General features: G+C 44.5%; 1 protein-coding gene across 1 annotated transcript in view; it reads left to right on the top strand.

Annotated features, from left to right (window-relative positions):
- The window catches only part of ABCC12 (ATP binding cassette subfamily C member 12), an 85,244-nt gene that overhangs the window by 32,161 nt on the left and 38,365 nt on the right, over nucleotides 1-14,718 (top strand). Inside the window, exons 8-11 of the mRNA XM_037816090.1 lie at nucleotides 6,452-6,559; nucleotides 8,526-8,804; nucleotides 11,780-11,851; nucleotides 14,067-14,191. Coding sequence (XP_037672018.1) covers nucleotides 6,452-6,559; nucleotides 8,526-8,804; nucleotides 11,780-11,851; nucleotides 14,067-14,191 — 584 coding nt within the window. The remainder of the gene's footprint in view (nucleotides 1-6,451; nucleotides 6,560-8,525; nucleotides 8,805-11,779; nucleotides 11,852-14,066; nucleotides 14,192-14,718) is intronic.

Here is a 14,718-nt window from a genome sequence, read left to right as displayed (position 1 = left end):
GGGGGGGTGGCTCTAACAATCAAATCTCCCTGGTGATCCTAGAGTTTTAAAGCTGCTGCAATAGTCTAATCCTTCAGTTCAGTCCTGCCACAGTTTGTCTCTGCCACTGACCCACAAGTCCTTGGTATTGGCGTATGGCTCCAGAGACTTGCAAGTGGGCCCCTCTTCCAGGCCGTGCACCCCGGGTCCTCTGTTGAGGGATGACTGTGCTATGTCACAGGTGAGTGCCGTCCCCCCAGGGCAGTTCTGGGCTGCTGGGCTGTGTAGGGAGTCTCCCAGTCTGCTGAAATGATGGCTGAATGGGGCTTTGTTAATTCACACTGCTCTACCTTCCCAACTCTGGGACAATCAGCTGAGGTTGCAGGGAAGGCTGGTGTCCACGCCCAGTTTTGTGGTGTGTGCCTGTTATTTGAAGCACTTCCATCACACTGGGTTGTCTGGGGCAGTTCTGGGCTATGGGGCTGGCGATGGGCAGGAGTGTTTCCTGTCCACCAGGATGATGGCCGTGAGCGGACACCCCCCTTTTCTTGGGAAGTTGTGGTGTTTAGTGAATTTTCTCAGCCACTGGATTATTGTGTTTTGTCTCAGAGCTCTCCTAGTTCTGCTCTTGACTTGACCTGCCCAAATAGTAAGTCTTTGAAGCTTTCTGTATTGGCTTCTTAGAGTAATTGTTGTAGAAAAAGAAAAAAGGATTAAAAAAAAAAAAAAAAGAAAAAAAAAAAAAAAACGGGCCCTCCTCAGAGATCTAATGGGTTATTGAAATGCTAAGAGACAAAGCAACCAGGGCCATTAAGGAAAGGTCCACAGGGCAGAGAGATCAGCTTTTCTTCGGGATTTGCATATGCGCCTCAGGGCCCTTCCCCTTTCTATGTTCACCAGAACTCCAAAAATCCTCCACTTTTATTCTGGAGTTTTTCGTGCTGTTTTTTTCTATGCCTGTCTCCTCTCTGCTGGGCTGGCTGCTCTCAGATTCTCTGGTGTCTGGTCTCAGTCTATCTATGGTTGGAGTCTGGATCAGTAGAATGAGTTTCCAATAAGGGCTGCCACTTCAGTTCTCCCTTCTCCTTCCCGGAGCTGACAGCCCCTCCTCCCACGGGACTGAGCCTGGCAGGGAGGGGTGCAGATCCCCTGGCCGCAAAAACTTACAGATTTCGCTGATCTCAGCAGTTCCACGTTTTCATGAGTGTTGTATGAAGTATGCCCAAAGTCAGATTGCTCTGTGGTGTCCAGTCCACACAGTTCCTGGCTTTCTACCTACTTTCCTGGAGGAGTAACTAAAACATACAGCTCACCAGTCTGCCATCTTGCCCCGCCTCTGAGTTATTTTTTGTGAAGCACATAGAAACGTGCCCAGGCATGCAGTAAGTGCTGCATCCCTGTTTGCTGTTATCATTGGCCTGCCTCTCTTCCAGGTTGGAAACCTCAGTGGGAGAAGTAAGATGAGTGTGAGATGCTCATGTTTTGTTTTGATTTTTTTACACAAACGGGCCTGAGCAGTCAAAGGCAAAGAAATGTTAAGCTAGAGGAAAAATGGCCCTGGCTTAAATAAAGAAACAAACAGCTAAGATATCAAACCAAGTGTCTGAAAGGCAAGTAGTTGAAGGAAAGTCAAGAAAGACAAAACAAACAAACAAAAAAACCAAAAACCAAAAAAAAAGGCAGAAAATACGTAAGCTTAGATGCAACCAGAGCAGAAGAACTGCACTCAAATCAGGGACCCCAAGGGGAGGCAGGAGGTATGTTTGAGAAGCCAGGATGCTCCTGTCGGGGCATGTTGATCCCATTATCGCCTCATGTTTCTTTGTGAGGTGCTCTTATTTTCTCAGGTTCTTCAGCACGTAATAGCTCATGCACAGTTTACTCTCACACACTCCAGGGGCTTGAATGGGGCCATAAACTTCAAGCCAGAATGGCAATAATGTACTGAAGCCGAAACAGAACACAGCCCAATTATTGTGACTTCTTTCTGTCATCACGGACAAAAAGAAATTTCCCCAACAACATACCAGGCAATCGATTGAAAACAAATTCAGTGCACGTAGTTAATATTTTCTAAAACAATTGCTGCAGAAGAAACCTAGACCCCAAACAAATTTCCTGAAAGCAAGGCTCGTATTTCTTTGGGATTGGAATCCCAAAGTCACCTCCCTTGCAAGGACCACATCAACAGGGATTCTGTTGCGAGGTGCTTGCTCGCTTTGGCAGCTTGGGGTAGCACAAGTGCTCTGTCTACCAAGGCCTGGGCCAAGGTGGGGTCTTGGGACCCGGGGCAATTGAGTTCTCCTCAGGAATGGATTTAGGACCATATACAATGGCAGCCTCCTTCTTCATCCTTTTAATGAAGTAGTTAGGATTAGCTAAAATCTGGTACCCTATCCATGGGGCCCATCCAACAGCAGGCAGGATTACTCAGGAATTTGTTGAAGGAAGTTAATTTCTTGAATGGGTGGCTGGGGAGATGCCTCTCATTACAAGTGGGACAGATGAGAAGATGAACTCAGAGATGAGATCATACACCCCTAGGGCACAAACAGAAGCAAAGAAACTTATTGTCATTGAGGCTCTAAGTTATTAACAACCCACAAGGCAGGGTTCAGTTCCCAGTGAAGAGTGGAAGTGATGTTTTTGGGAACCTCAGTTGGACAGAAGCTGTCAGGTCTGGCCCTGTTGTGTGGGAAGGCAGGGCATGGAGGCCAGGAATGAGGGAAGGGGAGTCCAAGGTCTCTCTGCAGTAGCCAGCGTTTTCCTTCCAGGAGGTTCTGCTTTCATCATTGGGCTGTGTGTGGTACAGAGACCTTCTAGATCTGAAGGTCAGATGCCTCTGAAACAACCAAGAGGATGGGATGATTTAGAAAAATCTGCATAGAGTTTTTTTCTTTTTTTGATTGAGATTGTTCAGATACCATACAACTATCCAAAGATCCAGTGTACAACCAACTGCCCATGGCACCACTATACAGCTGTGCATCCATCAGCACAATTTTTTTTTCAATTTTTAGAACATTTTCACTACTCCAGAAAAGAAACAAAAGACAAAAATAAAGGAAACTCACATCCTCCCATACCCCTAACCACACCCCACCCCCTCCATTATTGATTCATAGTTTTGGTATAGTACATTTGTTACTGTTGATGAAAGAATGTTAAAATACTACTAACTGTAGAGTATAGTTTGCAGTGGATATATATATTTTCCCTATATGCCTCTCTATTATTAACCTCTAGTTATAGTGACATACATTGTTCTAGTTTGTGAGAGAGATTTCTAATATTTGTATAGTTAATCATGGACATTGTCCACCACAAGATTCACTGTTTTATATATTCCCATCTTTTAACCTCTACCTTTCCTTCTGGTGACATGTGTGACCCTGAGCTTACCCTTTCCACCACCTTCACACACCTTTTAGCACTGTTAGTTATTCTTATTACATGCTACCATCACCTCTGTCCATTTCCAAATATTTAAGTTCACCCTAGTTGAACATTCTGCCCATAATAAGCAACCGCTCCCCATTCTTTAGCCTCATTCTATATCCTGGTAACTTACATTTCATGTCTATGAGTTTACATATTATAATTAGTTCATATCAGTAAGACCCTGCAATATTTGCCTCTATGTGTCTGTCTTATTTCACTCAATATAGTGCCCTCAAGATTTCTTCATCAACCCATTTCTTTTAAGATGGTTTTGTTCAAACACTGTACATTCCGTTCTAAGTAAACAATCGTTGGTTCCCTGTATAGTCACGTATTTATGTATTGAGCACCATCGCCACGCTCTATATAAGGACATTTCTTCCACAAAGACAGAGGAAGAGTCAAAGAAGGCAGAGACGCAAAAGAAAAAGGCAAGAGAAAGAGAGAAAAACAAACAAACAAACAAACAAAAAAACTTGATAGTTAGAAGGTGACAAATGGGAAGATAGCCTTAACCTAAAGTAGAATAAAGAATCAGACAACATCACCAATGCCTGGAGTCCCATACCCCTCCCCTATTCCCCACCCCCCCCATATGCATTTAGCTTTGGTATATTGCTTTTGTTACATTAAAGGAAGCATATTACAATGTTTCTGTTAATTCTAGCCTCTAGTTTGCATTGATTGTATTTTCCCCCCAATCCTACCCTATTTTTAACATCTTGCAATGTTGACATTCATTTGTTCTACCTCATGTAAAAACATATTTGTACCTTTTATTACAATCGTTGAGCATCCTAGGTTTCCCTGAGTTACACAGTCCCAGTCTTTATCGTTCGTCTTTTGTTCTGGTGTCCCACATGGTCCCAGCCTTCCTCTTTCAACCATATTCACAGTCATCTTTGTTCAGTGTACTTACTTTGCTGGGCTACTATCTCCCAAAATTGTTTTCCAAACCTCTCACTCCTGTGTTTTCCTTTCTGTCTGCAGTGCTTCCTTTAGTGCTTCCTGTAGAACAGGTTTCTTGTTCACAAACTCGGTCATTGTCTGTTTCTTGAGAATATTTTAAGCTTTCCCTCATAGCTGAAGGATAGTTTTGCCAGATATAGAATTCTTGGTTGGTGGTTTTTCTCTTTCAGTATCTTAAATATATCACCCCACTTCCTTCTTGCCTCCACACATAGTCTTATCAAGCTTAGTTTGTATGTGATAGATCGTTCATCTCTTGCTGCTTTCAGGATTCTCTCTTTATCTTTGACGTTTGATAATCTGATTATTAAGTGTCTTGGTGTAGGCCTATTCAGATCTCTTCTGTTTGGAGTACGCTGCGCTTCTTGGATATGTAATTTTATGTCTTTCATAAGAAATGGGAAATTTTCATTGATTATTTCCTCTATTATTGCTTCTGCCCCTTTTCCCTTCTCTTCTCCTTCTTGGACACCAATGACACGTGAATTCTTGCTTTTCATTTTGTTTTTAAGTTCCCGGAGACGATGCTCATATCTTTCCATTCTTTTCTCTATCTGTTCTTTTGTGTGTAGGCTTTCAGGTGCCTTGTTCTCCAGTTCCTGAGTGTTTTCTTCTGCCTCTTGAGATCTGCTGTTGTATGTTTCCAGTGTGTCTTTCATCTCTTGTGTTTTGCCTTTCATTTCCATAGATTCTACCAGTTGGATTTTGAACTTTCAATTTCTACTTTATGTACATCCTGTGTTTTCATTATACAGTTCATCTCTTTTGCCATATCTTCCCTAAACTTTTTGAATTCAGTTATTATTAGTTGTTTCAATTCCTGCATCACAGTTGAAGTGTAAGTTTGTTCCCCTGACCAGGTCATAACCTCATTTTTCTTGGTGTAGGTTGTAGTTTTCTGTTGTCTAGGCATGGTTTCCTTGGTTACCCCAATCAGGCCTCCCCAGACGAGAATGGGCTAAGGTCCCAGAAGGAAGAAATATTCAGTATCCAGTTTCCCTGAGGGTGTGTCTCAGAGAATTGGTACACCCTCTGATGCCTCCAGTCACTGTGCTTTTCTGCCCAGCAGGTGGTACCTGTTAGCCTATAATTCTTGACTGGTGTAAGTTCTGACTGAAAGGCAGGTAGTAGAGCTGGGCCCCATCCCTTTCCTCTTAAAGAAGTTAGACCCCCTAGGGGGAGGTCATTAGCATTTCAATGGTCTCTCTTTGCCTGTGCTACACCCTTGTCTGGGTCACAGAACTGGGAACTGAAAATGGCTGAGGCTTTCTCCACTGAGTCGAAAAAGGAACAGAGCTAGTCCGAGGTGACCCTCTGGCTCTCCAAGGTCAGTCATCACCCAAAGCCTCTGTCTACTTGTTGGGGATTCCTACCTCATAGTGAGCAGTTCACACTCGCTAATTAAAACCCCAGTTGGAGCTCAGCTGAGCTATATTTGCTTGCTGGGCAAAAGCTTCTCTCTGGCACCACGAGGCTTTGCAGCTCAGGCTGTGGGGGAGTGGTCTCCTGATTTGGATCTGCAGTTTTTACTTAGATTTTATGCTGTTATCTCAGGCATACCTCCCAATTCAGGTTGTTGTATGATGAGTGGATGGTCACGTTTGTCCCCCTGCAGTTATTCTGGATTATTTGCTAGTTGTTTCTGGTATTTTTTAGTTGTTCCAGGGGGACTACTTAGCTTCCACTCCTCTCTATGCCACCATCTTAGATCTCTGCATAGAGTTTTGAGTCTGGGTGTAGTAAGGATGTGGTATGGATGGAGATTTCCAAATGCATTCAGTTAGAGACCTGCTTCAGATTCTCTCTCCTCTGGATCAACACAGTCAAGGGGATATATTTCCCACCATTTTAGTGAAAATCCAAAAGCAGAATGGGTTAAGATGCTGCAGATCTTAATTTTCAAACCCATGGTCCCTGAGCCATGCAACATAAAAATGATTCTTCTGAGAATTCCAACTAAGCCACTATTTCTCATCTTAGTGAATTTAACCCCATGGGTATAATGGTGCAAAGCCAAGGCAACATCCCATCCTAAACCCTATACCTCTCTTTTTTCCTTCAGGCATTTAGTGTGATTGCCATGTTCAATGTAATGAAGTTTTCAATTGCAATCTTGCCTTTCTCGGTCAAGGCAGTGGCTGAAGCCAATGTCTCTCTAAGGAGAATGAAGGTATAAACGACACTGGGTGAGTAGGGAGCTCTGGGAGGGAAAATTCTCAGACATGGGGAAGACAGGTCAACATGTCGGAGGGCTGGTTCACAGGGTGGGTGGACACTGGGAGAAGATCCATTCAAAGTTGGATCATCCATAGTTGTGCATGGAGGAGGATACAGCAGAGTTTTATAGATTATCTTCCCTTTTAGTTAACATGAGATAGAGTCACTGTACATGGAGATGATTATCCTGACCCACTATTTTCTATCCAAGCTATACATCCTAAATTGTTCCAAGAGTGGTGTTGGGATTGTGTTGAGCCATCCCTCTTTAACTTCCTTTCTCCTGTGATGGGTGTGGTGATGGACATGGTGAAGAGGGTGGTGGGGTCACCACATTTATGCACTCATTTAATCACTTCATTCATTCATGAAAGGTTTTCTGTGTGCCTCCTATACACAAGGCACTGTGGGACATGCAAATATAAGGAAGAGAAAGTCTCTGCTCTCCAAACTAGGGTAGAACAAGGTACTCCAGTAATTGCTATGCAAGGTAAGGATATAAGTGACATGCAAGAAGGCAGATAAAATGGTTTTGAAGTTCAGACAAAGGAAGGAAAATGGAAAGGGCATTCCAGTTGAGGGAATGGCATGTTCAGATATCTATGAATTGATTGAATGACCTTATTCACTCAAGCCAGAAACCCAGAGTTTGTTTTAAGCATCCTACGTTCCTGTCTCCTTCCCTCATATACCACCCACATCCAAGCAATAAGATGTGGTTGAGTCACCTTCTGGTCACTATATTCCCTTGATTTTAAGTAGCACCATTTTAAGACTGGATTGGAAGGAGTGTCTTTGAGTTAAAACAAAAAACAAAAACCACCATGATAACATTAATTGTGTATATCATGATATCAAGAAAAATATTGGAAGTGTTTTTTAGACTAGTGGAACAATGATATGTTTTGAATCATCAATTTCCTCCATCACTATTGTTATCACCTCCATTCAAGGATTCATCGTCTCTCATCCGAACAATCACAATGGTTTATGAACCAAGTTTCCTTTTCCCAATGTTGTCATCCTCAAATCCATCCAATTCCACTCAACCTTTGGCCTGACCACTGATAATTATCTGCTTGAAATCCTTGAATGTTTCCTTGCCCCCTCCCACAGGATTGAACTGGAACCCTCATCAGCTGGTCCTCAATTGTGTCTCCATCCCATTTCCTATCCCCTTCCTACCTTGAACTCTGTGTGAAGTAATCTTGAATTGCTTCGTTCATGCCCCTCCCCAAATGCTGTTTCATGTTTCCTTGCCTTTGCCCCTGCTGTGCTGCCTGCGAGATGCTCTCATCCCCTCAAGACTCAGCTCAGGCTTGAAGCACATGGACCTCTGGGATGGGGAGCCAAGAGTGCCTCTCTGGCAGTTAGTTGCAGGGCTTTGTCCTTGTCACATTTCACCATAATGATCTGTGCATGTTCCTATCTACCCTTGGACTGTAATCTGTTCAAGGGCAGGAACCACATCTTATTGATACTTAGGTTTCTGCAGTTTAACCCAGTGGCTGGCACGTAACAGACAATTGGCAAATGTTTTACTGAACTGAACTGAATGGGGACCCAGAAGGAGGATACAGCATTAGTGAGAATTAGTTCCAAGCAGTGAAGCTTGCCCCCCCAAAACTAGCAAAGGCCCACTATCTTGTGCGTGAGGAAGAAATGTAGCTAAGATCAGCATCCTCCAAAGTGAGTGAACTATGTTGGCCTTGTGGTTAAAAAGGCATCCGTCCTGAATAGTATGACCTAGTGGACTATTTCTGGGGCTGCCTCTCTTGGGAGAATATGTTCAGAGTCTCTTTCCTGGATGTCATATATAGAACTGCCAAGATTGTGATTGTGGGTCATTAAAAGCTATATTGGGATGATTCTTACAAGTGGATGACGTCTGCACAGTTAATCTGTCTCTTTAATTTTAGAAAATTCTCATAAATAAAAGCCCCCCATCTTACATCACCCAACCAGAAGACCCAGATACTGTCTTGCTTTTAGCAAATGCCACTCTGACATGGGAGCAAGAAGCCAGCAGGAAAAGTGACCTAAACAAAACACAGAACCAGAAAAAGTATTCTCTCAAGAAGCACAGGCCAGAGATGTACAGTGAGCTGAGTCCCTCAGCCTGGGGAATCACTGGCCCAGAGGAGCAACGTGGCAGCCCCAAGTCGGTTCTGCACAATATAAGCTTTGTGGTGAGGAAGGTGGGTATGCATTCTAAAGGTGTGGCCTCTATCCTCTCTCCTTGTATTGCACAGCTACAAGCTTCTCAAGTCCTAGTAGAATCCAGTTTGAGCTGGAGGCTCTGATTTTCTTCCCAAGTTTTAAACTATGCCTGTGAACTTGGAAAGCATCTTCTGCAAGCTGGCAGAAGACAGTGGTTCTATTAGTTCTGATCCTCAATGCCTCTTTGAAGCCACCTGCAGTTTTGAATGGACAATCCATAGCAGGTGGCTAGGCCAATGAACTTTGATAAAATTATCACATTTGTTCTTAATTTCACATTGGAGTATTGTGATAAATAATAATAACTGCTAATTATGATCACTTATAATTTACCAGGTACACCCCAATAACCCTGTGAGGTGGATACTATAACTACCCCCAACTTATGATTGAGGAGAACAGCTTGCATGAGGTCACACAGCTAACAAATGGCGGAGAAGGGTTTCACACTCGGTACTTGGCTCCAGAGTCTGTGCCATGCAATGCTGTTCTTGTCAAAAGCAAAAATGGAATCAACAAGCTACTCAATGAAGGAAGTCAGCCAGAGTCTGTGGGCTACTCCCTTCCTGCAGAATTGGTAGAAAGTCCTCAAGCCAGTAAGGAATTAGGGAATATTTGGCCTTCTCCTGTAGGTAGTTTTGTTGCACAGGGAACTTGGGAGAAGCGCTCTCAAGGTGGCAGTGTTGATTTTGTTGCAGAGGGCTTTACATTGATCTTTTGCCTAGTCTTTTAATCACCTATCTTGTTGACTCATCCTTTCTCCACGTGAGCACTATAGAATGAGAGGTTCTTATTTATTATGCGATGTTAAGGTCAATGGCCAGTGTGAGAGTGCTATCATTTGTAGCTAACAAAGGTGTCTGCCATGTATTCATTGGAAATGACACACAGTGTGCTGAGTGCATTTGTGGTCTGTCTCTGTTAAAACCTGCTGCGTGTAGCCCACTTTGCTTTCTCATCACTCTTCCCCTGCATTGGACGTGCAGCCCCCTGATTGCTGCAACCCTGTTGCCTTCAGAATTGCTTCAGAGAGGCGTCACTGAACTGCTCCCATGTTCCAAAAAAGGCTGTCTTTTAGCCCTTCAATTGCTTTTCTTCTAATGTTCTTTTCATGAAGTTGTTAATTTCTGTATTTGTGCATCAAGGACATGGTCAACATTTTGTGAAATAAGTTGAAGATAGTAGAGGCAATATGGTGTCGTGTGGGTTAAGAGTTTATCTCTGGCGTCCGATGGGCCTGGGTTCCAGTCTTGGCTCCTCCACTTATTAGCTGTGTGACCCTGGGTCTGCTGTCTAACCCCTCGGAGGCTGTTTGTTCATCTGCTTGATGGATGTTTTAATAACAGTACAAGGTGGTTTTGAGAACTAAAAGAGATAGAAAACATAAGCATGCTAAACCCAGAGTAAGTCTCAATTGATGTTAATGATCATGCCCCGCTTAAATGCTGCCCTTAAATATTCTACATTCAGGGTATTCAAGTTTTTCCCAACTTAGCTCCATGATTGCATGTGCCTGTAGCCTCCATGAGGCCAACGTGCATTTGTCTCATTCACATTGTGTCCTCAGCAGCAAGCCTAATGTCCGGCACAGAGTAGATTCCCAATAATATTTATTGAATGAACAAACAAGCAATCAAAAACCTGTGGGTACAGGCCTCATATATTGTCTGCTGAAGACAAGATTGCATCTTGAAGGATCAGACCTGGCCCCATGTAGAGGACAGAACTCTAAGAAGAGACAAGCATGTTGGGAGGCTGGATCCATACCTGGGGTCTCTTTGTCCAGAAGTCTCCACAATAGCCCATTTCCTTGAAGTTCTTTCAGTGGATTTAAAATGGATCTGTTTCACTTACGTGAAGCTTCAGTGACATTGTGGCCTGCATAAGAGCTTGAACTGGATCTGCCCCAATCACTATTTTATCCCCAGTGCCCAGTGTGGTGCTTTGGTGTTCAACAAAGACTTGTCAAAGGAATTAATGATAAGTAGTGATCCCTGCATACTGGGAGTGGCAGTGTGTGGTGGGCCCTTCTGGTCTAATTCAGGGTGTGAAAGGAGCTGTATTTGGTCCCATGTTGGACATCTTTGTTCTGAGGAGTTGCAGGGAGCAGGTTGAAACAAGAATGTTCTTAGCAGCCCACCTTCAGCATTGCTTGACCTGCTTGAACACAGCGGAGGGTCACTCCCGCCTCCGGAGTGGGATGTTCTGCCTGTCTGGTTCCCCTGGCATTTGTCTCCATGACATCCATCTGACATACTCCATATTTTGCTTATTTAACTTGCTTTCTGCCCATCTCTGACAGGTAAGCTCTGTCAATGCAGACACAGACTCTTGTCTGTTGTGTTCATTGCTGTATTCTTATTCCCGGAACGGTGTCTGGCACATGGCAGGTCCTAAAAATAATTCAATGATTGGGTTAATAAATTTACAACTGTGGAGTATTCCACAAGCCCAACATGGTAGCATAGCTTAACTGCTCAGAAAGTTCAGATTGTGTTATTATGGTGGAGCAATACATAAAAAATGACTTCTGGAAAACGCCCCTACTTTGAAGGTTATCCTTGGCCCCCTGGGTTCTGTAGCATTTTCCCTTCTATTAGATTTGCTTTCCTGGAGTCTGGGCACAGGACAAGCTCCATGTCCAGGGCCTGGGCCTTCCAACCCAGCACAAGGCTGTGTTTCACATCAGCGCTCACACATGACTTCTAGAAGGCTGCAGGGCACTCTGCTGTGCTGTGCATGGGAAAGCAGTTAATTAAGGCTTATGTTCCCATATCATCCCAGGGGTAGGTGTCAGGGCTGGGACTGTGAGGCTGTGGCTGCCACCTCAGAGCCAGCAGTGACTCTTGGGTCCCTGCCTGGCCCAGCTAAGGCACTTCGGGGTAATGCCTCTGGCCCAAAGCCCTCAAGGAACTGGGAGAATGACAGTGTCTCATCTCTATTTCTCTGGTAGGGGAAGGTCTTGGGAATTTGTGGGAATGTTGGAAGTGGAAAAAGCTCCCTGATTGCAGCTCTCCTAGGACAGGTAAGCTGTGTTGTGAGTTTTGTGATGATGGAACGTGAATGTGACAAAACTGCCAAGCTTGGGGGCCCCATGAGAACAGTGGACCCAGCAAAAGTTCTCAGTGCCCTGAATGCTGTGCACTCAGCCAGCAATGAGCTTGGCTGCTCCACAACCCTTGGAGGTTTTGACACAGGTCTGAGCTTTTCACGCACTCTTGGGTTTGCCTCCTGAGGATTTGTTTTAAATGTGATGGCTTCCTGGCCTAGAGTTCCATCATGATCAAAGGAAGAGATGGATCATTAAACCCAGGGCTGTCTTTGCTTAGAAAGAGCCTGTGGTAGGAAGAGAGAGGGACCTGAGGTTCCAGTCCCTTTTCTGCTGTGGACAAATCTTTTGCTATATTCACAGGCTTCTAAGTGCAATGGATTCTAAGTTGCATCCAAAATGAATGAGAAACTGTCTGGGAAAAGATATTAAGTGCCCTTTCTCCCCGCACTGCTGTTCCTAAGGAGAAGGTTGGGCTGCTTGGATTGCCGATAGTAGGGAGAAGTTGGGGTGCCCCTGAAGAAATGGGGCTGCAAGGCTCAGAAAAGCCCCACCAGACCAGGGTGGGGATGTGTATGTGTGTATGTGTGTCTTATAAGCTCCAGTATGGGTGACGTATTTTGGCCCCTGTTGACTAACTGGTAGAGAGAGTGATTCCTCCTTCCCTGAAGGTGGGGGTTGAATCAGGTGTGCTCCTGAGGTCACTGCATGATCTGGGGTTCAACCTGATACCCTTGGAGTTGGCAGGCACGCTGGAGCTCTCCCCACCGATAGTGTGAATCCTCTCAACAGCAACCTCTGCTTGGTTATTTCCAGCAATGGGGAACTCGTTATTTCACAGTCAGTTCCCCCTTCAGAGAATTATGATGTATATTGGAGTGAAATTTGTTTTCTTTTAAATTCTTCCCTTTGGTCTGCTCCTTTGGAACTTCTCAGAGAAAATGGGAACTATCTCCATGTGACAGTGGTGTGATCAGGCCCCTCACCATGACTGGGGAGGCAGGGTGACACGGGGGTTAAGCGAGTTGCTCCACCCAGCCTGGGCCCACCACCTGTCTCAGCACACGCTCACTTTTTGACCTTGGACAGGAACTGTACCCTCTCTGAGCCTTGGTTTCCTCATCTGTAAAATGGGGCTAAGAATGCTTGTGGTGAGGATGAAATGAGCTGAGATACACAATGGTTAGCAGTTATAGGATAATTTCCAGTGCCAATCATGGTGAGAAGCACTTTGTGTGCACTTAACATAGGGCCTGGCATGTACCCTACACATTTTAGCTATCAATATTATTACTATTACTATTATTATGATCATGATCTCTTCCCCAAGCCTAATATTCTTGATGTCTTGGATCATTACGGAGGTGAAAGAACATCACAAAACCCTAACCCCCTTGGCCACCACCTTCCCTGCCCAGGACACACTGCTCTGCCTGGTGAGCATCAGCTCCTAGCACCCTGGCCTGCCCCTCCTGCACTATCTCCTGATAACATTGAACATTGCATCACCATCTATTGAATGCCCGCTACATGGGGTCATCGTAAATGAACTGATGTACTCAGGATCACAGACTGGAACCCATGCCTGTTTGTTAACTGGATGGCAGCATGTTTTGAAAGTTTAAAAATTCCATATAAAACTGGATTTTCAGCTCCTCTTGAAAAATTAGAAACTCTGGCCATATTGAGCATGCCTTCTTGCATGGCACCAACTGTGCCACTGAGTTGAGACTGCTCCCTTAAGATGAGGCATGCCAGGGCCACCATCCTCAGTGGTGCCACCTGTTCCCTGAGCCCAAGGGCACAGCTGAGGAAGGTCAAATGCAGCTCAGTTCCGGCCAGGGCACTTGGAGGAAGGGGAGCCTCCTGTGATTGGTCCGCCCAGCACAAAGGTTCCAGGTGTGTAAGGAGAGGTCCTGCGGCCTGGCTCTCAAGTTTGCAGCTGAAGGTCACACTGCCTTTTCTGGAGCATCCTGTTCTCCCTTCTCATTTATGTTCTCTGCTGGGCCCCTTGCAGAAGTTTGACTTTAAGACCCATGACCTGCACAGTTGGGCAGAAATGACATCTGGTCAACCCTCTTGTACCTTCTTACCTGATTTCATGGAAAAAGTGGTGGCAAGTTTGCAGTGACACCCAAGGAGGCCTCCATGAGGCTAGGATTCTGAAGCTTCTCTGGTGTTGTTGCCCCAGATGCAGTTACAGGAAGGGATCGTGGCAGTCAATGGATCACTGGCCTATGTTTCTCAGCAAGCATGGATCTTTCATGGAAATGTGAGAGAAAACATATTATTTGGAGAAAAGTATGATCATCAAAGGTAATATTAACTTTTAAAGCATGAGGCACTTTAGTACTTGGTATACTCTGCTACAGATGCTGGTGCCATTGGTAATGATTGCTAAGTGGGCTTCTTTAATGGAGTCTGATTAAATGTTCATCAGACCCAGATGGGTGTTGGATTTCTCTCCCAGACCTAGGAGTTCAGCAGAAGCATCTTCTGCAGACCTGTAATTGTGCACTGAGAAGCAGGTAGGATCAACACTCGATTCCCATTGCAGAGTAGCATATGTCAGGAGGTTCTCTGTAACAGCACATGTGTAGTAGTCTGACTAGAGAAAAACAAATTCAGCAATTTTGCTTTAGGCGGAGTAGCCAAAACTTATGAGATTGCGAGTAGCAGGTATGTGATTAATCAGCCCTGACATTATTAATTGGCATCAGAACTATCAGGATACATTGCTGTTAGCATCCCCAAAGGATCTAATAAAATGAAAACAAAGTTCAAGTCGTAATTATCTAACACACTTTGGTACAGCTTGGCCCATCATCTTTAAAATCTGGGAG

Source organism: Choloepus didactylus, chromosome 22 (assembly GCF_015220235.1).
Source record: "Choloepus didactylus isolate mChoDid1 chromosome 22, mChoDid1.pri, whole genome shotgun sequence".
Taxonomy (NCBI): Eukaryota; Metazoa; Chordata; class Mammalia; order Pilosa; family Megalonychidae; genus Choloepus; species Choloepus didactylus.
The sequence above is the reverse complement of the archived record's forward strand: the minus strand, read 5'-3'. Positions and strand labels throughout refer to the sequence as shown.